Consider the following 25,205-nt stretch of genomic DNA (forward strand, 5'->3'; position numbering starts at 1 on the left):
ATTTATTTCCTATCGAAAGGTTGAATCGCCTACTCTTGTCTTAGCGCGGATTGATTTAATTTAGCGGCCCAGCTTCCCATTTTGTTTTGCCGGGAGTTGATCAGGGACTGAGCCCCGCCCCTTCTTCACTCCCATTGGTCAGTATCTCCGCCAATCCAAGGCTGGTGATGTCACGTGATCACTGGTCGCCACCGTGCCGATGTTTCTGGAGGAAGTTCCACAGCTATCTTCAGTAATGAGATAACAAGGTGTAGAGCTGGATGAACACAGCAGGCCAAGCGGCATCAGAGGAGCAGGAAAGCTGATGTTTTGGGAAGAAGGGTCCAGACCCCAAACGTCAGCTTTCCTGCTCCTCTGATGCTGCTTGGCCCGCTGTGCTCATCCAGCTCTACACCTTGTTATCTCAGTTTGTCCAGCATCGGCAGTTCCTACTATCTCTGAATCTATCTTCAGTCATGTATCGGCGCCGCCTCGTGCTCCCACGAGGAGCTCAAACAGTTCATCCACTTCACCAACACCTTCCACCCCAACCTTATGTTCACCTGGACCATCCCCGATACCTCTCTCACCTTCCTGGACCTCTCTGTTTCCATCTCGGGCAACCACCTGGAAACAGATATCTATTTCAAGCCTACTGACTCCCACAGCTACCTAGAATACACCTTCTCTCAACCACCTTCCTGCTAAAATGCCATCCCCTATTCCCAATTCCTTCGCATCCACCGCATCTACTCCTGCTCCCGAGATGAGGCATTCCACTCCTGGACATCCCAGATGTCCTCATTTTTAAAGAACCTCAATATCCCCCCCACAGTGGTCGAAAACGTCCTCGACCTCATCTCTCGCATTTCCCGTAACTCATCCCTCACACCCCCTCCCCGCAATAACAACAAAAACAAAATCCCCCTCGTCCTCACGTATCACCCCACCAACCTCCAGATCCAACACATCATCCTCCGTCACTTCTGCCACCTGCAATCTGACCCCACTACCAAGGACATTTTTCCCTTCCCACCCTTATCTGCCTTCCGGAGGGACTGCTGTCTCCGTGACTTCCTTGTCCGCTCCACACTCCCCACCAGCCCCACCGTCCCCAGCACTTTTCCCTGCAACCGCAGGAAGTGCTGCACCTGCCCCTACACCTCCCCCCTCACCCCCATCCCAGGCCCCAAGAAAACCTTCCACATCAAACAGATGTTCACCTGCACATCTGCTAATGTGGTATGCTGTATCCGCTGTTCCTGATGTGGCCTCCTTTACATCGGGGAAACCAAGCGGAGGCTTGGAGACCGCTTTGTGGAACACCTACACTCGGTTCGCAACAAACGACTGCACATTCCAGTCGCGAACCACTTCAAGTCCCCCTCCCATTCCTTGGACGACACGTCCATCCTGGGCCTCCTCCAGTGCCACAACGATGCCACCCGAAGATTGCAGGAACAGCACCTCATATTTTGCTTGGGAACCCTGCAGCCCAATGGTATCAATGTGGATTTCACATGCTTCAAAATCTCCTCGCCCCCAGCTGCATCCCAAAACCAGCCCAGCTCATCCCCGCCTCCCTAACCAGTCCGTCCTTTCTCCCACCTATCCGCTCCTCCCACCTCAACACCACCCCCACCTCCTACCAGCTCATTCCCGCCTCCTTGACCTGTCCATCTTCCCTTGACTGACCTACCCCCATCCTAACTCCCCACCCACACTCACCTTTACTGGCTTCATCCCAGCCTCCTTGGCCTGTCCGTCTCCTCTCCACCATCCGCTCCTTTATCTATCTTCCATCCGTCTCCCCCTCTCTCGCTATTTATTTCAGAATCCCCTACCCCTACCCCTCCCCCATTTCTGAAGAAGGGTCCAGACCCGAAATGTCAGCTTTCCTGCTCCTCTGATGCTGCTTGGCCTGCTGTGTTCATCCAGCTCTACACCTTGTTATCTCAGATTCTCCAGCATTGGCAGTTCCTACTATCTCTCTTCAGTAATGCAGTAGCACATTGCATCAGTGCAAAGATAGTGAGGCATTCGCAATATGTTTCAGCAAGGTGTGTTGAGTGGATGATCCATCTCCAACTCGTCATGAGATCCCCACTCTTCAGTCAATTTGATTCATTCCATACGATATCAGGAAGCAACTGAAGACGTTGGCTACTGCAAAGGCTACGAACCCTGACAAATTTCCACCAACAGTACTGAAGTCTTGTCCCCCAGAACAAGCAACATCCTTAGCCAAGTTGTTCCAGTGCAGATAGTGCTAGCATCTGAAAACAAAAAATGCTGGAAATCACAGTGGGTCAGGCTGCATCCATGGAAAGAGAGAAAGTGAATGTTTTGAGTCCAGATGAGTCTTCATCAGGGCTGATGTGAAGTGTGCCCACTTCACATCAGCTCTGATGAACAGTCGTCTAGATTTGAAACATTAGTTTGCTCTCTCTCCATGGATGCTGCCTGACCCGCTGTGATTTCAAGCATTTTTTGTTTTCAGTACAGATTCCAGCATCTTCAGTAATTTGCCCCTACATAGTGGTAGCGTCTACCTGACCATGTGGAAGACTGTCCAGATATATGCTGTGCTTCAGCATGCTCTCAATCATTAGCAGAGTGATGGAAGATTAACTGTGGTATCAAGTGACACTTACTAAACAACAACCTGCTCATTGATGCTCAGTTTGGGTTCCATCAGGACCAAATGGTTCCTGTCCTCATTGGAGGGGGTCATGAGTAAAAGGAGCATTTAGCACATCTGTTGGCTTGGAGGGAATGGAGTGTGTGAATGGTCATGAGAAAGTCAGTACTGTAAAATCTTTTGGACAATTTCATTGACACCATTTCAAATTGAACCAGGGTGACAGGAGGGCTTTACCCTTTCATTTTAAACTAGTAACCATCACCTGTAAAAACATCTATGTGTCCAACTGAGTACTTACAAGCGAAGCCCATTATGGGCAATGCAAATCACAACAAGAAGGCTACAATTTTTATTTTAAATTTAACCTTTTTTTCTACTCAACCTGTTCAGAGATGTTATTATATAACCTCTGGAGGAAGTAGGACTTGAACCCAGGCCTCTTGGTCCAGGGGTGGAGACACTACCACTGCACCACAAGTGGACCCACAAGTAAGGCTTTTCAAATAAGTTTTCATTGATCTTAGTTGTTATTGATCATACCAAACCCTCTTCAAATATATCATGGACATAGCTTAGATACTAACGTTTATCTTATTTAAAGGCAAGTGTAAGGTGCTATGTTCCAGATGTAATTCGATTGGTCACACTTCTCGGCTTTAAGCTAAACATACTTTATTCCAAACCCCAGTTAAAACATAAACAAGAAAGCAGAATTGGTATATCTTTAACTATATTGGAAAACGTAACAGAATAATAGCTTATTTAACTAAGGTTTTTGAATAAATTTGTAGCTCTAGAGGAGACACACGAACTAATAAACAACACTCTCACTGGGATCAGATTCACCTAGGAAGAGGAAAAGAACAAACAGCTCCCATTCCTCGACATCATGGTGGAATGTAGGACCAATGGGGAATTCCTAACAGAAGTACACAGAAAAGCCACACACACCAACCAATTACCGAATTTCAACAGCAACCATCCTAACACCCACAAATGAAGTTGCATGAAAACTCTATTTAAATGGGCAACAACACACTGCAGCAACACAGAACTGTGCCAAAAAGAAGAAGAGTACCTCCTCCAAGTGGAACAATGGATACCTGAAAAGCTGAGTCAGAAGATGCCTATTACATGAACGACACTAGTAAGCTACTGCACGCCCCGACACACTCATCATGCTACCTTATATCAAGAACATATCTGAACTGACCACAAGACTCTTACGACCACTGGGCAACAGAGTAGCACACAAACCCACATCAACCCTACGCCAACTGCTAACCTGAACCAAAGACCCGTTACCCACTACGGACAGGACCAACGTAACATACAAGATCCCCTGCAAAGACTGCAACAAACATTACATTGGACAGATAGGAACAAAATTAGCCACAAGGGTACATGAACATCAACTAGCAACAAAAAGACACGACTAATACTCACTCATCTCCATCCACATGGATAAAGAAAACCACCAGTTTGATTGGGACAACACCAGGATCCTAGGACAGGCCAAGCAGAGACAAGCACGGGAATTCCTAGAGGCCTGGTTCTCCAGTGAGAAGACCATCAACAAACTCATAGAGCTAGACCCTATATATACTCCACAGCGAAGGAAAACCGGAAGTGAGGTAACCCAGCTCAATGGACATCAGAGTTTAAATAACAGGCGGGAAAACACAAAAGTGCTTCATCGGAGGCTGCACTGATGACGTTACCCAGCAGGGTAAAGAAACGAGCTTGGCGAGCCAACCAACCACAAGATTATTTAACTACTAAACAGCAACTGATCCAATATAGTAACATCCCTTAAACAGCCCCTTAGCAAAGGCAAATTCAGTAAAATAGATGGCCTCACATGCAACTCCAGCAGCAGAGAGAAATGCAGTATTTTGCTATGACCAAGACAGTGATGATACAGTGGCTTTAAAAGGGGTATTTTGACCTGTTTTTTGTTTGTGAAGAAAGGTTGAGAGAGGTATCGAGCAGTCTGTTCAAAGCCATTAAAGTAAACAGCATGTGAGGCCTTGAGGATTTTTTAAGGATGGAACAATAGAAGCAGCCTGGATGGGTGGAGTCAAGTTCCCAAAGAACCAGGATTTTTAGTTTTAGGTTTCTGCAGTTGCTGAGGTCTTGAAGCTGGATGTGGAAGCTCTTAGTCCTCTCTCTGTTACAGTTAAAAGTGGGGATTCTCTTCCTGCTGATAGAACTGCATGTCAGAATTTGCTTTTACCAAGGGTGTATTTAAGGGATGTTACCATATTGGTACAGTTAATTAGTGGTAGTTAAAATATATATCAGAATTTCAATACAGTTACAGTTAAGCCTTTTTTATTTTTGTTTTGTCTGTCTTTTAACTCTGGTGCAAAAATAAAGTTTATTTTGCTTAAAGTCGAGTAATTTTGACCAATCAAATTGCATCTGGAACACAATGCCTTCTTACTTTTAAGGTAAGAAGTTAGGGTCTAGGCTATCTTAATATATGGTCCATAACAGATGTAACAGCTTCCACAGTCAACTTCAAACACCAACAACTGCTGAAAGTGAAACTAAAACTCTGGTTCTGTAGGAGCCTGACTCCGCCCATTCATGTTGCTTCCATTATTCTAACTTTTAAAAAATCCCAAGCCTCATGAGCTATTTACTTTATTAGCTTGGAGGAGGCAGTTTTTCACCTATACTCAAAACCTCTCTTCAAAAAGACACAGGGCAAAATACACCTCTTAAAGCCATTGTATCATCACACCTTCCCCTAACCCCTTAAAAGAAAAATGAACTATTAGTAGACATAAATGGCTTCATTTTTAAAAACCTTTAGTTTTATACTACAGGAACCAGCTCTGTGATGGCTGGGCCAGTGTCATGTACTATGCACATGTAAATAAAAGGTGACTTGGTGATGGGATACTGGTCTTTGTGGAGTTATTTCACCTACAAATGTTGTTTGAATCAACAATATCTGCATGATTACCAACCGTCTCATTTGTTTAGCTACTTTCTCACAGGAAATGAAAAAGGCTCTATGTCCTTTTCAGAAATATTCCACAATTGAGAAGGAGACCTTGAGTTTGATGGTGCAACATTTCAACATTTATGTTCCCAGTAATGTGCCTGAGACAATTGTATATACTGATCATAAACCCTTAATGTTTTTGGAAAAATATAAACATAGAAATACCATATTGTCTACATGGAATTTGTTGTTAAAGCCACTTAATTTAAAGATTATACACATGGTATGACGAGAGAATGTAATCGCTGACGCGTTGTCACGAGTTTAATGAAGGAAAATGAAGGTGTTTGTTGGCAGAAGAAACTGATTGAAATGGACTGTAGTGTTGAATGTTTGCATGTTTACAGTCAATGTAATGTTTGTATATTGTAGTTCTATGGGAGCCTGACTCCCCTGTTCATGCTGCCTCTATTTTTCAACTTTTTAAAAATCCCCAAGTCCTCACAAGCTGTACACTTTATTGGCTTGGAGGAGACAGCTCAGTACCTATGGCTCAAAACCTCTTTTCACAAGAAGGAGAAAATACACCTAAGGCCATGGTATTGTCACACAGTTTTCTAATCAACTTGCTCAGAGATGTTATTACACATCTCTGGAATAGGTGGGTCTTGAACCCAAGCCTCTCTGTCCAGGAGTAGGGACAAATAAGTATTAAATGGAACTGTGAAAAAAATTGTCTGAGTAATGGTGACCTTGGAACTATTTGATAGTTTTTTAAAAAATCTATTTTACTTTGTCTTTCAAGAAAGGAAATCTGCTATCCTTACCCTGTCTGAGCTACGTGTGACTCCAGATCCATAATGATGCGGTTGACTTTTAACTGGATTCTGATATGGCGTTCCATGCCACTCAGTGATCAAGAAGACAGCTTACTGTCACCTTCTCAAGGACATTTGGGAGGGGCAACAAACACTGGACTTGCCAGTGATCACATTTCCATAAATAGAGTCATAGAGTCATACAGCCAGAAACAGACCTTTGGTCCAACCAGTTCATGCCAAACATAATCCCAAACTAAACTAGTCCCACCTGCCTGTTCCTGGCCCATATCCCTCCAAACCTTTCCTATTCATGTACTTATTCAAAAGCCTTTTAAACGTCGCAATTGTATCCATATCCACTTCCTCTGGAAGTTCATTCCACACCCAAACCACTGTGTGTGTAAAAAAATTGCCCCCATGTCTTTTTTAAATCATTCTCCTGTCACCTTAAAAGTGTGCCCCCTAGTCTTGAAATCCTCCATCCGAGGGAAAGACAACCACCATTAACTCAATCTATACCACTCATTATTTTATAAACTTCTATAAGGTCACTTCTCAACCTCCTGCTCTCCAATGAGAAAGGTTCCACCCAATCTTCATAATTTTATTAAGTTATACAGTAGAGGCAATTTCACACATATCCCAAGTGCTCTTTTAGGGAGTTCTTTATTTTCCTGAAAAGGTGGAATAGGTGTGTAATGGTGGAATTCAATAGCTAGTTTCACAAGGAATTGGATAAATACTTGGAAGAAAAATTTGCAGAGCTATGGGGAACAGCTTAATGAGAATAATTTGGATAGGTCCTTCAAAGGGACTGCACTAGTAGAATGAGCTGAATAGCTTCCTGTACTATATAATTTAGTGGTACTGGGTACCTATAGCTGTCCGATTTTTAAGGAATATTGTACCTTTTAATTCTTACCCCCCCCCAATCTTTTGACTGTCCCTTTTCACTAAGTCCAGTTGATGCTTTTTTTTTTACTGATAGCCAAAATATTACTGCAAACTTTGTTTTAACCAATACCTTATAAGCCAGCACTTTCGATAAACCACTAAGAATTATATACCTCAAATATAGGAAGTTTACTGCATTATCACAATCTCTGAGTAGTCAGTTCAGGGTGTAAGTGAGAGGGCTCACCGCCAGTAAGGTTTATTTAAGGCAAAGTTGCATTATTATTTCAGTGATTTATGCTGCAAATAAGTATAACAGTGATGTGTATACCCCCTGCATTACATTTCTATTATTTAGTGTGAGTTTTTACATTGATTATGTGGACCTCTTGATCAACTGGAATATTTAATCAACTAGCACGCTCCTGATCCCATAAGTACCGGTTAATAAAAAGTTTGCTGTAGTCATCCTGTCTAACAGAGTCCCACTGCAGGAGAATGAACATATAATCTAAGTCAACCAGTGCAGTACTGTGGAGGTACTATCTTCATCATACAATGGACTCATCTACCCTCCAGTTAAATGTAAATGCTCACCCTTGCACTATTTTGTAGGGGTGTGTGGAATTAATGACTGATACTTATCTCTCCACTAACATCACTAAAACAGATTTTGCAGTCATTATAACATTGTTTAAGATTTTGCTATATACAAATTGACTGCTGCAATTCCTACATTATACAAAGCTCTCCATCTTTCTCTCCTCTTCATGTTCAAAACCTATCACTTCACATTAGTTCACATCAAACTTCCAATTTTCTTAAATACCCATGTTTGTTCAGTGCTACTCCTTTTTATTTCGATTTACCTTCTCTTTGGTTTCAGTATCTTAGGCATGATTGCCTGGGGTCCAATTGTTTCTTTAATAGTCTTCATGCAAAAACTAATCTTCAACTGTAAATCTGCAAACATCAATAAGCACACCACTGGGCCCAAAGGAAGGGACACCACCACTGCAACACAAGACCCGCTAACCCTATATGGTCTCAAAATTTCTGAATGTCGTGATTTGAACACACTTTTTGACACTGTGTCAGGCACAAAACTCAGTTGTAAATTATGAACCTGTTTGCACGCGTTCATGAACATCATATCTTTAGGTGTGACTTGAGCCAAATTTTCCAGGCCAGAGGTAGAGACACCACCACTATATCCATAAATTTAACAGCAGCAATTGAGGGAAAACGTGAATAAATCCAACCCCTACACCCCATATCAACCTAATGCAATTCATATTGCTAATCGAAGAAAGTGCACAATTATTTTACACTGTTTTGAAAGGCAGACAGGTTTTAACTTGACAGCTTTACGCGTCAAGGAATCAAGCTGCATCATTGTGGCAGTGGAAGTTGCGCACGCAGCCGGCAGTCCCCCAAACGTCACTGAGCAAGCGAGGCGGTCTTTTGCGTGTGCACCTGCTATTCCACTCCGGCTTCCTGTTTTAATCCTAATCCCCGGTGAATGGTTCCTAAGGTTGCAATCACATTGGTTCTTTCCTTGAGCCAGATTTGTTTGAATGAATTCGCTGTTTAGTATGATGAATGAAAATTTAGGCATCCTGCAATTTAGTTTCTAATTTGTTGTTATTGCGAAGTTGTTATGAGTATCCCAAACCCTGAGAGGTTAGACCCAGGAGGTAAAAGCCAGATCTCAGCCATTCGAAAGGAGGATTGTGTGTACACCAGCTGTTATTGGTAAGCAGGCCTTACTGGGAAAAAATGGTCTCAGTTATTTAATGTGGGTGTAGATCCCACAAATTGTGCATGTTTTCCTTAAAATTAAACGGAAGTTGTGTCATCAGTGTATTTTTTTAAAAGGAAAATCGCTATTGTGATCTGACGTGCACTGCCTGAAAGCGCAGAGGAAGCCGATTCAAATACTGTAGTAACTTTCAGTAAGGAATTGGACAAACATTTCTAAGGATAATTTGCAACGCTACAACAGAGGAAGAGAGTGGGATTGATTAGGCAGTTTTATTCAAAATTGCCGGCCGAGATATATCGAACTGAATGGCCTCCTTTGCTGGAACATTCCTTAAATGTTACCTTCTACCAACCACCTAATCTTGACAGCTTTGGATTTATTTCTCCTTTTAGGGGGAGGCCAGCTGTTTGGGCCCTATATTCTGGTATTGCCTCCCAAAACCTATGCTTTTCTGCTTAAAACCTACCTCTTTGATCAGGACTTTGGTCCCCTGTTCTATTTTTTTCACTGGGTGCTAAGTTTCAAATTTTATTTAATAATCACATCTTAAGCGATTTTATTTTCTGAAGGGTAGTACGTAAATAAACTGTTGTTGTAAGTTTTGTATTCGTCTGCACCTGCCTTCCCCTATACGGTTGCTCTCCAACCAATCGATGGAGGATTTTCACATGGTTTTGTTCTTACTGCTATGTCAGTGTAGATCCTTCTATTCAAATAGCACTTGTTCTGAGCTGAAAATTAGGAATATGCAATATAATTGGAAAAATGTACTTTTTCTTTTGAAGGATTATTAATAATTTACTTTTAGGACTAAACAGTTGTTTATAGTCAACCTGGCTTTTAATGCTGCTAAAGTGCAATCAGCATTGATCAAGCTATATAAGTTAAGCAGTTAAACTATGATTGAAAATATTCAACTGCTTTCAGCATTATTCTAATAGACTGTAAATTCAATTTTGCAGACAACTTGTATTATTTTTCTTTGAGTCTCCATTCCCAAGCAGCATATTTCATTTTCACATGTGGAAAGACAGGTCCAGACTCAGCTCTGATGTGACCCTTGGGTTTAGTAGGCTTCTGGCATCTTCTACGTTCATACAAAGGCCAGAAAAATGAGTTATCAAAAGAGCACTAGTACCTCTACAGTCCGAGTCCAGCCATAAGAGCAGCTTTCAAAAAATAAAAAGAATACAAAACTTACTTTGTACTTGTGATTGTAGAATATTGCAGAACTGAAGGAGGCCATACAGCTTGTTGTTGTTTGTGCTAGTTCTTTTAAAAACTATTCTGCTTGGTCCTAGAGCCGAGTTTTTTTTTTGTCTGTAACCCTGTAAATTCCTCATCACTAAGTACATGTCAAAATCTCATTTTAAAAATTAGTTTTGGAATCCTTTCTGTGGTTCAGCATTACAGAATCTGACAGCTCTGCGAGTAGAAATATTTTCCTCATGCCCCTCTGCCTCATTAACTAATAAGTTTAAATTTACAACCTCTGGCTATTGACTCACTTCTCAGAAACAATAATATCTTTTATTGACCATCCCAAAACCTCATCATCTTAAAAGTCATTTTTTAAATTTGATCATGGGGATGGCTGGCTAGGCCAGCATTTGTTGTCCATCCTTAATTTCCGTTTGAGAATGTGGTAGTGAGCCACTTTCTTGACCTGCTGCATTGCTTGGTTTGTGGGTACAGTTCCAGTATTTTGGCTCAGCAACTTTGAAGAAACAGTGTTATAGTTTCATGTCAGTAGGTAAGTGGCTTGGATTGGAACTTGCAGGTGGTAGTATTCCCAAGCAACTGTTGCCCTTGTCATTTCAAGTGGGAGAGTTTGTGGGTTTGGAAGGTGCTGTCAAAGGAGCCTGGTGACTTGTTTGGAGATGGTACACACTGCTGCTGTGCATCAGTGGTGAAGAGAATGAACTTTAAAAGTAATGGATGTAATATTAATCAAGCGGCTGCTTTGCTGTGGATTGTGTAAAGCTTCTTTAGTGTTGTTGGAGCTGCGCCAAGCCAGGTAAATGGTGAGTGTTCACCACACTCTCGACGTGCCATGTTGATGGTGGACAGGCTTTGAGCAGCTTGAAAAGTGAGTGATTTGCTGCAAAATTTCTAGCCTCTGACCTACTTTTGTAGCCATAGTATTAACTTTATGTTTAGCCATCTCTGCTCTAAAGAGGATAGTCCTGACTTTTCCAACTCCACTGCGCATCATACATACATCATTCATGCCTCTATGCCCAAAAGCGGTGCCCAGAATATTTCAAATTGTAGCATTTGATTTAGACAAAAAAGTGAATATTTTTACCATGAATGTTAACATTTATATTAAAATATGTTCTTAGTGAAGAAAATATATGGAAGCTTTGTGAATACATAAGGAACAGAAGACAATATCCTCTGGAAGAATGGTACACTGTTTTCATATCAAATGACCAAAAGATGGTAAGTGCAGTCTACAATTGAATATACATTTTATTAATCCAAGGTACAAGAATTTCACCAAATTCCTGCTTTGCCTGTATCATAGAATCACAGAACTGTTGCAGTATCAAAGGACATCTTTTAGCCCATTCTGTCTGCGCAGGCTGTCCAGTTAAGCAGTACACCTCATGTTACCCACCGACCTTCACCCTGTACTTGCACAATCTTCCTTTTCAGATAATAATCCAATTTCCTGTTGAATGACTCAGTTGATCTTGCCTCCACCATGCTGTCAGGCAGCAAATTCCAGATCTTAACCACTCGCTGCATGAAAGGTTTCTCCTCAAGTTTCAATTGCTGCTTTGTTAATTACTTTAAATCTGTGTCCTCTTCTTCTCACTCCTTCCTCCAGTGGGAACAGTCCCCCCCACCACCACCCCCACCCACCCCCCCGCCATTTGACCTGTACTAACTCCGTTATCAGCCTGAGTTATTTAAATTGCATGCATAAAAACAAATTATTCACAAAAAAAGCGGTGTTTTCCCTCCAGATTGCACAGAGTTTGTGCTCAGGTCAATACTGTAGAACTTGAACACACACCATTCTGACTCCAAGATACAAGTGCTGTCCATTTTAACCAAGGCTGATACCCAACTGAGTTCTCCAAGAAACTGAATAATTGTAATTGTAATTAGAACAAATATTGTAAACTAAACATTTTGTTTGAATAGCAATAATCCTTCCATTAAATTTATTTTTGTTATCTCTTTAAAATTAACCAGCACAATGAGAAAAATCTGGACACATCAAACTGAATACTATATGGTAAAATTTGAAATCAGCCACCTGGGTAGTACAAGCAGATTTATGTTTTAAGGTTGAGGTAGATGTTTATATATAGAGAAATGTTGTGGGGAGGAGTAGATGGAAAGAACTCTGTAAACAAATTACAGAAAGTTAACATGTAATTACAGCAAGCTAACGGGAAGGCAGATGGGATGTTAGCTTTTATTGCACACAGGTTAGAATAGAAGGCAAAGGAAATCTTGCTGTAATTATGTAGTACTTCGTAAGATCACACTAGGTGTGCTATGTACAGTCTGGTTTCTGTACCTAAGGAAGAATATATTTGCCCCAGAGTTGGTACAGAGAAGAACCAAAAGAACTGCCGATGCTGTAATTCAGAAACAAAAACAGAAGTTGATGGAAAAGCTGAGCAGGTCTGGCAGCATCTGTGAAGAGAAATCAGAGTCCGGTGACCCTTCCTGAGAACATTGAGTAGAATGGGCCTGTATTATCTAGAGTTTTGAAACTGAGAGGTTGTCTCATTGAAGTATGTAAAATTCTGAGGGATTGGCATAGTGATGTTGAGAAGCTGTTTTCTCATGGCTGTAGAATCAAGAATGAGAGATCATAGTCTCAGGATAAAGAGTTGGCTATTCAATCTGAGATGAGGAGGCATTTCCTCATTCAAAGCATTGTGAATCTTTTAAATTTTCTATCTTCGAAATTCTCCGTCAATAAGTATATTTAAGACTGAGGAGAATAATAGATTTTTATGAGATTTGGGACCACTGCAGGAAGGTGGAGTTAAAGTATAAGATTGACTGTGATATTGTATGGTGAAGCACATTCAAAGGACCAAATGGTCTATTCCTGCCCTTATTTTTTTGTGTTCTTTTCCACCACAATGGGACAAAACAGTTATCAATTGGTTTCTACTCAGCAGCAAGGACAATGAGCACTCCTGTTTGACATAGCTTCCAGTCTTCTGACTCAGTATTGTCCTGAGTGGTTTGGTGTCAATATTTTGTTTTGAAATGATCCAGTGAAGTGCTTTGGGGCATTTTGTTACAATGAATACAGACTACAAATACAAGTTACTGCTGTTTGTCTTGGCTTTTTCTTTTACATTGAACAAAATACAAAAACAAGGAAGTTATGTAGAAGCCTACAAATGACTAGATGACTAGGTGATCTAGAATGCATTGCATGAAAGGGTGTTGAAAATAGATCCAGTGAAAATTTTCAAAAGGCAATTGGCTAAAATCATGAATGGAAAGTATTTGTAGGGCTATGGTGGAAAGGCAGTGAATGTGAGACTAATTGGATAGGTCTTTCAAAGAGATTGCACAGATACAATGACCTGAATAGCTACCTGTGCTCTTAGATCTATGAACTTGTACATTACACATTCAGTGAACTCTCTGCTTATTCAGCACATTAACATCATCCAATACCCAAAATAAGTGAGTTAGATTAAATACAAAACACTTCACTGTTAATTTTCAATAATGATGAATGGAAATAGAGAATGAGTCTTGGATAAACATGCTCTGAAAGGCTTATTCTAACACTACAGTGCAGCTCCCCACTAAACCAGCAGAGGGATCCCCAGTTTAACTCCTCTCTCAGTCAGATTAGTGAAAATGTACAAACAGAAATGAAGGAGGTCTTGTGTAGTGGGTATGTGTCACTATATCTGAGTTAGAAATTCTGAGTACCCATCCAACCTGAGGACCTGGTGACCAAGGAATGTGCATTCATAATGTGAGCATCAACCTGCAATTCCTTCTAACAGATGCTGCTGGCAGGCGTTAAAAGTGGGAGAGATTCATAATCAACCACCTGCTAAGATTATTGGCGCATCTTCCAGGATGGCGTCAGAGCGTGACAACATTTTGTGAGCTGTCTACAGCAGATCTTACTCTTACATATCTTAAATTACCTATGTACTTTGTTTGGTATGATCTGCCTGTACCGAACACAAAACAAAACTTTTCACTGCACCTAGATACATGTGACAGTAATAAATCAATTCAAAAAGTGTATGTTGTCACAGCAGCTTGAATGAGTTTCTTTTGTTTATTCTCTCATGTAATGCAGGTGTAGTTGGTAAGGCCAGCATGTAGCTGGTAAGGCCAGCATTTGTTGCCCTTCTCTCATTGCATTTGAACTGAATTCAGAGTGCAGTTAAGATTTATCACCACATTGCTGTGGTCTGGAGTCACATATAAACCAGATTAGGTAAAGACGGCAGATTTCCTTTCCTAAAGAACATTTATGAACCAGATGGTTGTTTTTAATGAGAATAGACACTATTCCTCATGCTCACGGTTAAAATACCAGCTTTATTTTCCAGATTTTATTTATTGACTGTAAATTCTACCAGCTGCCATGATTAGATTCAAAAGGCATTAACACAGGCCTCTGGATTACAAGTCCAGTAACGTTACCACCATGCCACCATCTTCCAAAATGATCTAATCAACATATTGCTGACATGATACATTGGTTACATAATTGTCATGCTAAATAAAAGAAATTGAATAATTGTTTTTGTCCAACTTGCAATTTGTTTTATTTATTTCATTACTACAAAGGTCCCCATCTGGAGTCAGCAGTCTGGCAGTGGAGATCAGCCTGTAATCTGGGTAAGTGATTCTTTTGTAAATCAATATCGATAGCTACACTTTCAATGGCATAAGAATTTTTCAATCCTTTATTTCTTACTGAAAGGCAAAGCTTTTCAAGCTAGGTTTTCTTTTAGGTATAAATTTATACAGAAGCAATGACAGTGGTTTGCGTACATACAGTGTATTTAATGCAGCAAAAATGCCTCACAAAAGTGTTGCCAAACTGAAGCAAGAGACAGTGGAAGAGGTGATTTAAGCCTGGTTCAAAGAAGTGGGCTTTAAAGATTGTCTTAAAGAGAACAAGGTAGAGAAGTTTAGGAAGGGAATTGCTGAGTTCAGGTCTGAGACAGCTTAAAATAAGACTAACAATGGAAGCTCAAGAAGAGTTCTGGATTTACAGAAATCATAGTTAGAGGTACCTGATATTCCAGGAGAATTATGGAACTGTAGAAAATTCCAGATGCAGGAAGGTCTTACCATTAAAAGATTTAAACAGACTGGTGGGATTTTTAAGTTTGAGGCCTTGTGGTTCTAGAAGCAGTTGTACGTCAGCACAGGGTGTTAGGTGAGAGGTAGTTAGTATGGGATTGATTGTGGATAGTTTTAGATGAGCTGAACTGTTTGAAGGATGTGAGATTAACGGACAGTTGCTTTTGAAGGTGATAAACGAATGGGTGAAGGTTTTGGCAGGAGATAGGCTAAAGCAAGAGGGGAGATGGGCAGTGTTACAGCAGTGGAAATGGACAGTTTTTGGTTCAAGCTAGAACAGTGATTTTGGAGCAATTTTGGTGCAAATAGGAGGTTGGAAGCTCATCTTAGGCAAATGTGACATCAGAGTTGTAAACAGATTAGCTCAGAGTGTTATCAGGACAGCAATGGAGTCAGTGGCTATTAAACAGAGCTTTGAGCAGGGTCTGAAACGATAGCTTCAGTCTTCTCAATATTCACTTAGAAGAAATTTCTGCTCATCCGGTACTGAATGTCAAATAAGCAATCTGATAATTGAGCAAAGTTGGAGGATTTGAAAGAGGCAATTGTGGGATAAACTGGGATATTGTCAGGTTAGGTGTAAATGCAAATCTCTTGGCTTTGGATGGTGTTATCAGGAGAGGATAGCAGGTAAGAGGGTTAATGTGGTTGGAATTGGTGGGAAGCTACAGTTTGTAATGGGCTCCAAAGGTGATAGTTTGGTTTTCTTAGTGTTTAAGTGGACTAAATTGCTTTGCATCCAAGACTGGATGGCAGAAAATACAGGCCAACAAATGGGTTAAGACAAGTGGTAGAAGACAGAGCTGAGCTAATATTCATATAGATAGTGACACTATGCCTTTGCATAATGTTACCGCGGATCAGAAAGTAGATGAGGAAGCCACCAAGAATAGATTCTTTGGTGAAGGGAGTTCTGAGGTATTTAAATGTGTAAATAACACTTCAGATCAACGAAATGGTGCCAGAGTAGAAGTTTCTCCTCGCATAACAAGTATTAGATATCGTAAGATCTAAGAGCAGATGTAGGCCATTCAGCCCATCAAGTCTGCTCTGTCATTCAATGGGGTCATGACTGATCAGATAATCCTCAGAGGTACTTTCCTGCTTTTTCCTCATAACCCTTGATTCTCTTACTAAATGGAAATCTGGCTGTCATTTTCAGCCTTGAATAGTGCTAATGATCCAGCCTCTCTGCAGTAAAGAATTCTGCAGATTCACTACCCTCTGAGAGAAGAAATTCCTCCTTATCTCTGTCTTATATGAACAACCTCTTACTTTGAGATTATGGCTTCTAATCCTAGACTCTCCAACCAAAAGGAAGCAAGCTCTCCACATGTATGATGTGAAGACCTCTAAGAATCTTATATCATACAATAAGATCTCCTGTAATTCTTCTCAACTCTAATGAGTACAAGGCCAATCTACTCAACCTATCCTCATTAGAAAATCCCTTCATATCTGGGATTAACCTAGTGAACCTCTCTGAAATGTGTCCAATGCCAATATATCTTTATTTAGATAATAGCAATGCAGGATTGTACAGAGAAGGTTGTTGATAATATAGATGGTTAGGTCGGAGTGGAATGAAATGAGGTCTATCCCACTGGGCTGTCCCACATTGAAGACACAGAGAAGCTGAGATTGATGAGGAGAGGAATAGACTATGGCTCCAGAGGGTAGCTTCAGCACTCTGGCAGGACAGAATTCATATTCGAGACATTGAGCCATGAAGATATGGGGAAAACAGACACAGATTTGGAAGTCAACAATGTTTGTGCATTTTGGAGACTAAAGGGAAGTTGGAGTTAGACTGGTAGTTTGCCAAGATAAAAATAAACCAGAGCAAATAACAATACAGTGCTCAAGAATAATTTGAGCTGTTATGAAACAAAATAGGATGATTCAAGATTCTTCAAGGACTTTTCTTGGACTTTTAACTGGCTCTTGAAGAAGCATCTGTCCTTGGCTCCCTCCTACCTGTTATCCTCTCCTGATAACACCATCCAAAGCCAAGGGATTTGCATTTACACCTAACCTGACAATATCCCAGTTTATCCCACAATTGCCTCTTTCAAATCCTCCAACTTTGCTCAATTATCAGATTGCTTATTTGACATTCAGTACCGGATGAGCAGAAATTTCTTCCAAGTGAATATTGAGAAGACTGAAGCTATCGTTTCAGACCCTGCTCAAAGCTCTGTTTAATAGCCACTGACTCCATTGCTGTCCTGATAACACTCTGAGCCAATCTGTTTACAACACTGATATCATATTTGCCTAAGATGAGCTTCCAACCTCCTATTTGCACCATTGGTGACACCATTTATTTGCACCACTGTAACATCTTCCAACTTCAACCCTGCCTGAGCTCATCTGCTGCTGAAACCCTCTTTCATACCTTTGTTATCTCTATTTTCAACTATTGCAATACACTCCTGGCTGGCCTCCCAAATTCTACCTTCAATAAAATTGACATTATCCAACATTCTGCTGCCCTGTCCAAATTTGCATCTGGTCCTATTCACCTATTTTCTTTGTGCTCGCTGGCCTATGTTGTCTTTTGGTCAGGCAAAATCTTTAAATTTCTCATTCTTATCTTCAGCACTTCCATGGTCTCATCCTTTTCCTATCTTTTCAACCTCTTCCAACCCACAACACTCCTGAAACCTGTGCTCCCCTAATTGTGGCTTCATATGCATTCTGGATTTTCATCACTCCGTCTTTGCTGGCCTTGTCTTCATCATGCTTTGCAATTCCCTCTGTACACCTCTCCCTCTTGCTATGTTGCTTTTAAAGACAGTCTTTAAATCTCATCTTTTTGGCCTAGCTTTAGGTCATCTGAGTGTGGCTTGGGGCCATACTTTATTTTAAAATGCTCCTGTGAAGAGCCTTGGGACATTTCATCACATTAAAGGTACTTTATATGTATAACTGGTTGTATTGTTGTAACACAAAATAGAATTCCATCTTGTGTATGACATAACTCAGGCAAAATTAATTGAGAACCCAGCCAGATGACTGCCAATTGAAATCCACAATTTAGACTGACACCTCAATGCAGAATAATCAACACAGCTTTAATTCTTCTTGGCCTACCTAAAGTTTATGTGCAAAGATAAAATATAGACATGTTTCACAACATCAGTTTGTATAAACCTATGTATATCATATAGAGGTCCCATCTACCTGTTCAGGTGAATCTCTAAAGATGCCTGGGGAGTAATGAAAGCTGAGTGAGCAATTTTTGTTACAGCTTGGCAAACCTTCCACCCTCAACCAATAACATTTATATAGTGCCTTTAACATTGTAAAACATCTCAAAACACTTCTTCACAGGAAGGATTCTCAGCCAAAAATTGGCAATGAGCCAGATAGGAAGATATTAGAACAGGGGATCAAAACGTTTATGAAAGAGGAAGGTTGTTAGAAGGATCTTAAAGGAGGAGAGAGGGAGAGAAATGGAGAGGTTTGCAGAGAAAATTGCAGAGCTTAGGGCCTTGCTGATGGCAAGGCTACTAATGGAGGAGTTAAAATTGGATAAGTGCAAGAGCCCAGATTGGATGAACGCTGATACCTCGGAGGGATGTAAGGTTGGAAGAGAATAGAGATAGAGAGGGGCAAGACTATGGAGGGATTTTAACATAACAACAGTACTGTGGATGTATCTATACCAGATGGACTGCAGCCATTCAAAACAGTGGGCTTCTCAAAGGCAATTAAGGATGAGTAATGAATGCTGAGCTGGTGATACTCACCATGAAAGAATATTTAAAAAATCGAATTTTAAAATTTGGGTGTGGCTGGACCAAGTGTCTGCATTTGCTCCTGTGATAATTGTGACTTTTAGTCATGCAAATGATATGGATATTTTGATGTCAGAAAAACCAGATACGTATGTGTTACGATAGTATATAATTCATAAACGTGTAATACCAAATATAGATTTTGTAACCTGATATGCTGGTAGAGCAAACTTCAATAATAATGTGTTTTAAACTAGGATTACCATGTTATCCTACTTCATGATTGTGGAGGACAGCACTGTGAGGTCTATGACCTGGATACAACACTCCCATTTCCATGTCCTTTCGATACTTACGTGAAAGAAGCCTTCAGATCTGAAGATCTCATCAGACCAGCTTTTAGAAGGTGAGACAAGCTACTGTTTAAGAGGTGTTCCTCCTATTAGTTCTGCACAGTTTTTCAGTGTTCAGAGTAGAAAATTTTATGACCATTACTAACCGTGGAGAGAATCACCTGGAAAATACGATAGTCCTAAAGAATAAAGCTCAACCTTGTGGCCTGTATATTAGAGCCAAGCCCCAAAGGAGTGAATTGAAAATGCTTCTACATGCAAAGGAAGAATTTTAAAACTCTCTTCTGCAAATGGCTAGCCAGATCAATGTAAATTTTAAATCTGAGATTGATGCACTTTTGTGAATTGAATGAAATGAAAATGGGTGAAAGTGGGGTAGACAGTTTTCAATCACTGATCAACCATAATCTCACGAAATGTTGAAATAGGCTTGAGGGGCTGAATGGCCTCCATCTGTTCCTGTGGTCCTGTGAGTGAGAAGTGAGTTGTGTTTGTTGCTGATGACCCATGCCCAAATAATTGACGAGGGCAACGGTCTAAGCCCATGCGTAAAAGAGTGGCTACTTGGCAAGGGTACTGTAGGATACATTTGCCATAGACCATCAAACCATATGGCAGCAAGGAATCATTAACTCAAGATGCCCACAAGTTCTTAATGATTAATTAATTACTTTTTAAATTGGAGTCACTGCTGTAATATAGGAAATACATTAGTCAATTGATGCACAACAAGCGGTTATAAGCAGCAACACAATAATATTAACAGATAATTTGTTTTTAGTTATCTTGATTGAGGGACACCAAGACACCAGGGATAATGCTTCTGTTTTTTAATCAGCCTGTTCAGACATATTATTACACAGGTGGGACTTGAACCCAGCCCTTCTCACCCAGAATTAGGGATGCTATCATTGCACCACCAGCACTTCTGATTTTCCTGAAATAACAGAAGCTTTTACATCTGAGGGAATTGACAAGACTTCAGATTAAGACAGTCCTCTATACAGCACTTCTGACAGTGTAGCACTCTCTCTGAACATCAATGGGACTGTCAGCCTGAAGCTTTGCTCTCCAGTGTGGGATTTGAACCCATAACTTTAAAACTGAGAGGGAAGTATGTCACCCAGGGAGCCAGACTTGACAAGGGTTGGGTGAATATCAAGATAGTAAGAAAAATATTCTGAATAGAGAGAAATGAAAAAAAGAAGGCAAATCTCCAACTAACAACGGCTTCTGCCATCTTTCCTTTGAATGACATTCCTGCTATTTTGCTGCCCTCTTGACTTTGCCCCTATTCTTGCAACATTTCATTCTTGTGAGCTCCCAAGTGTGTGAAGCCTCCTGTGGTTAAGATGAAGAATTGCACTGAAAATTGTCCTCTGGACCATATCAATGCACCTTTGTAAGTGGAGGCCACTTTGATTCTGATGAATTTAGTGGTCCCTTTTTCACATCACTTCAATCTTCCACAGTGAATCAATGCAGAAGTGACAGATAGTTTCCTTCTATCTTGGGTTCTGTAAGCCTTTGACCTGACAGAGAAAAATATTTGAGATGAAAAAAAGATCAGGGCAGAGAGAAAACAAAACCATGAAAAATATAATTCAACAAATGGTATTGTTGTCCTTGCTCAGAAAATTGAGAGTACTACGAGCAGATCTGTACCTGAAGACATTCGCTTCAGATCGATCTCATATGAAAGATGTTAACGGAATGTGGCGCATGCCTCCTCCTCCATATCCTTGTATTCAAACAGCAGGTTAGTGAAAGAAGATGTGTTTAAAACTTTACACGATGCATCAAAACCAGGTACTGCATGTTTTCTAATGGAGTTTACAAGTTTGGTCTGGCTTATGGTTGAAACTTAAATGTGTCAACAGCTACACACTCTTACTGGTTCATGGGATGTGGGTGTTGTTGGCTATGCCAATTTACATTGTCTGTCTTTAACTGCACTTGAGAAGGTGGTGGTGGGTTGCCTTCCTGACTGCTGTAGTCCGTGGTTTAGGGACACCCACAATGTTGTTTGGATGAGATTTCCCCAATTTGACCCAATGACAGTGAAGTTATGATGATATATTTTCAAGTCAGGATAGTGTGTGGCTTGGAAGGTAACTTGCAGGTGACAGTGTTTCTATGTATTTGCTGCTGTTGTCTTTCTAGATGGTAAATGTTTTGCCGGAGAACGAATCTTAACAATTTGCTGCAGTGCATCTTGTGTATGGTACACACTGCTGCCACTGCACATTAGTGGTAAAAGGATCGAATTTTGATTACGATAGATGGGATGCCGTCAAGCAGGCTGCTAGGTCTGGGACAATATCGAGCTTTTCAACTGTTGTTAGAGCTGCTGCTCTCCAGCACCGTATTCCATCACACTAGTTACTTGTACACTGCTAGCAGGCTTTGGGGAATCAGAAGGAGAGTTAGTCACCACAGAATTCCTAGCCTCCAACCCAATTGTGTAGCAAATTGACAAAATTGATGTGTCCAGTTCATGGTCCGATTAAGTTTCTGGTCAATGATGGACCCTGCCCTCACTTTTTTGGATGGTGTATTCTTGAGGTAATGTTATGTTCCCTGAGGTGATGTGACTATAAGGTCAAATTTCTGGCATGTTCATGACGGCTGAAGAGTTGTTGACATTTTCATTTCTCATGGTAAAATGCTATTTGATGTTTGGGTTAAGAGTACATTTAATAGGGGATTGTAAAATCATTAAGATTTTTGATAAATTAAATAAGGAACATCTGTTCCAATGGCTGGAAGATCATTATAATAGGTTGTTAGCAATTTTGGTGCTTTGTCTTTTAAAACTTGCATCACTTAATTTGTGACCTTGGTTCAAATTTAGAGTCAAAGATGAACTTGGATGATTTTATCAGTATGACTCGTACCATCGGATGGGGTGATGTCTATACCTTTCCAGAATTTGTCCAACAATTCGGAAGTTCAAAGTTATAATATTTGAAAGAAAAACCACAAAGATTCCAGTTTTAGTCCTTGCCCTATGAGAAGAACTGCATAACAGACATTAATAATCCTTCAAGAAGCAGCATCTTGGTGTTGAAGTTTCCAAAATCCTCAAAATGGGCAGTAAAGAGAACACACGATGACAAGAATGGAGGGGAGAGAGAGAGAGAGAGAGAGGTGGATACTAAAGAAAATCAAATTCAAACTTGATGCTGGAAGTGGTGATTCTGCCGACCTCTCAAATCAGAAACATTACTTAAGAATGAATCCTTAACATAAGAAGGAGAGAATGTAATGAACTGTTTACTATAGACACATGCTATATCTTTATTCATTGAGACTGTTCCTTCTTCATACATTAATATCACGAATAAAGAACACCAATCATATCTGATCAGTGTAGAATCCTGCAGAATATTGTTAATCCACAAAGCAAAATAGTTCAATAAAAATCTTTTTAAAGCTTAAAGATTGTTTTCTGTTATTTATACTGTTAATATTTACCAGATAGCATTTGTCTATGTTTTGTTACAGGAGTTGAGATGACCTGATAAATTGTGCGGGATGGTCATGGGAGATACACACCTTATTAGATGTGTTTCCCCATTGAAACTCGATCTGAAATTGGTGTTAGATCATAGATATCTACAGTATAAAAGGAGCACATTCAGTCCATCAGGCCTGTGCTGTCTAAAGGACAATTTAGGTGGTCTGACTCTCTGCCATTTCCTCTAGCCCTGCAAATATCTTATCTTCAGGTACTTATGCAATTGACTTTTGAAAGCTGCAGTTGAATCTGGCACCACCACATTCTCAGGCAGCTTTTTCTCAATTCTTCTACGAACGGAAAAAGTTACTCGACATCTACTCTGTCCATATCCCTCATGAAACTCAGACAACAAGATGTAGAGCTGGATGAACACAGCAGGCCAAGCAGCATCATAGGAGCAGGAAGACTGACGTTTCAGGCCTAGACCCTTCATCACAAATGGGGGAGGGGAAGGGGGTTCTGAAATAAATAGGGAGAGAGGGAGAGGCGGATAGAAGATGGATAGAGGAGAAGATAGGTGGAGAGGAAACAGACAGGTTAAAGAGGCGGGGATGGAGCCAGTAAAGGTGAGTGTAGGTGGGGAGGTAGGGAGGAATAGGTCAGTCCAGGGAGGATGGACAGGTCAAGGGGGTGGGATGAGGTTAGTAGGTAGGAAATGGGCGTGTGGCTTGAGGTGGGAGGAGGGGATAGGTGGGAGGAAGAACAGGTTAGGGAGGCGGGGACGAGCTGGGCTGGTTTTGGGATGTGGTAGGGGGAGGGGAGATTTTGAAGCTTGTGAAGTCCACATGAATACCATTGGGCTGCAGGGTTCCCAAGCGGAATATGAGTTGCTGTTTCTGCAACCTTCGGGTGGCATCGTTGTGGCACTGCAGGAGGCCCAGGATGGACATGTCGTCTGAGGAATGGGAGGGGGAGTTGAAATGGTTCGCGACTGGGAGGTGCAGTTGTTTATTGCGAACCGAGCGCAGGTGTTCTGCAAAGCGGTCCCGAAGCCTCCGCTTGGTTTCCCCGATGTAGAGGAGGCCACAACGGGTACAGCGGATGCAGTATACCACATTAGCAGATGTGCAGGTGAACACCTGCTTGATGTGGAAAGTCTTCTTGGGGCCTGGGATGGGGGTGAGGGAGGAGGTGTGGGGGCAGGTGTAACACTTCCTGCGGTTGCAGGGAAAAGTGCCGGTTGTGGTGGGGCTGGAGGGGAGTGTGGAGCGGACAAGGGAGTCACGGAGAGAGTGGTCCCTCCGGAAAGCAGATAAGGGTGGGGAGGGAAAAATGTCTTTGGTGGTGGGGTCGGATTGCAGATGGCGGAAGTGTCAGAGGATGATGCATTGGATACGGAGGTTGGTGGTACGTGAGGACGAGGGGGATTCTTTTTTGGCTATTATTGCGGGGACGGGGTGTGAGGGATGAGTTGCGGGAAATGCGGGAGACACGGTCGAGGGCGTTCTTGACCACTGAGGTGGGGGGAGTTGCGGTCCTTGAAAAACGAGGACGTCTGAGATGTACGGGAGTGGAATGCCTCATCCTGGGAGCAGATGCGGCGGAGGCGAAGGAATTGGGAATAGGGGATGGCATTTTTGCAGGAAGGTGGGTGGGAGAAGATGTATTCTAGGTAGCTGTGGGAGTCGGTCGGCTTGAAATGGATATCGGTTTCTAGGTGGTTGCCCGAGATGGAGACAGAGAGGTCCAGGCAGGTGAGAGAGGTGTTAGAGATGGTCCAGGTGAACTTAAGGTTGGGGTGGAAGGTGTTAGTGAAGTGGATGAACTGTTCGAGCTCCTCGTGGGAGCACGAGGCGGCACCAATACAGTCATCAATGTAATGGAGGAAGAGGTGGGTTTGAGGGCCAGTGTAGGTACGGAAGAGGGATTGTTCCGCGTTACCTACAAAGAGGCAGGCATAGCTTGGGCCCATGAGGGTACCCATGGCCACACCCTTTGTCTGTAGGAAGTGGGAGGAATCTCTCGCCGCTGCCTCATGCTCCCACAGATTTCACAAGCTTCAAAATCTCCCCTCCCCCTACTGCATCCCAAAACCAGCCCAGCTTGTCCCCACCTCCCTAACCTGTTCTTCCTCCCACCTATCCCCTCCTCCCACCTCAAGCCGCACCCCCATCTCCTACCTACTAACCTCATCCCGCCCCCTTGACCTGTCCGTCCTCCCTGGACTGACCTATCTCCTCCCTACCTCCCCACCTAC

At 41.6% G+C, this 25,205-nt stretch overlaps 1 protein-coding gene across 2 annotated transcripts; it reads left to right on the forward strand.

Annotated features, from left to right (window-relative positions):
* The first annotated feature begins 8,734 nt into the window (after positions 1–8,734).
* On the forward strand, positions 8,735–22,927 carry wdyhv1 (WDYHV motif containing 1). 2 transcript variants are annotated; one of them, XM_020513413.2, is made up of 6 exons: positions 8,735–9,049; positions 11,405–11,504; positions 14,868–14,918; positions 19,390–19,538; positions 21,120–21,244; positions 22,340–22,927. In XM_020513413.2, exons 1-6 carry the CDS (start codon positions 8,955–8,957, stop codon positions 22,447–22,449), a joined length of 630 nt encoding a protein of 209 aa, XP_020369002.1. In that variant the 5' UTR covers positions 8,735–8,954; the 3' UTR covers positions 22,450–22,927. The 2 variants fall into 2 exon arrangements, with proteins under 2 accessions (XP_020369002.1, XP_048451806.1); XM_048595849.1 differs by lacking the exon at positions 8,735–9,049 and adding an exon at positions 9,149–9,249.
* The last annotated feature ends 2,278 nt before the right edge of the window (positions 22,928–25,205 follow it).

The sequence above is a fragment of the Rhincodon typus genome, chromosome 4, assembly GCF_021869965.1.
Source record: "Rhincodon typus isolate 14 chromosome 4, sRhiTyp1.1, whole genome shotgun sequence".
In the NCBI taxonomy this organism is placed as follows: Eukaryota; Metazoa; Chordata; class Chondrichthyes; order Orectolobiformes; family Rhincodontidae; genus Rhincodon; species Rhincodon typus.

Bases quoted from the DNA above. Each gene is read 5' to 3' on its own strand.
- wdyhv1 (XM_020513413.2), top strand. From the start codon at position 8,955: ATGAGTATCCCAAACCCTGAGAGGTTAGACCCAGGAGGTAAAAGCCAG. The intron at 9,050-11,404 runs GTAAGCAGGCCT...ATATGTTCTTAG, and splicing joins GTGTACACCAGCTGTTATTG to TGAAGAAAATATATGGAAGC. The intron at 14,919-19,389 runs GTAAGTGATTCT...GTTTTAAACTAG, and splicing joins GAGATCAGCCTGTAATCTGG to GATTACCATGTTATCCTACT.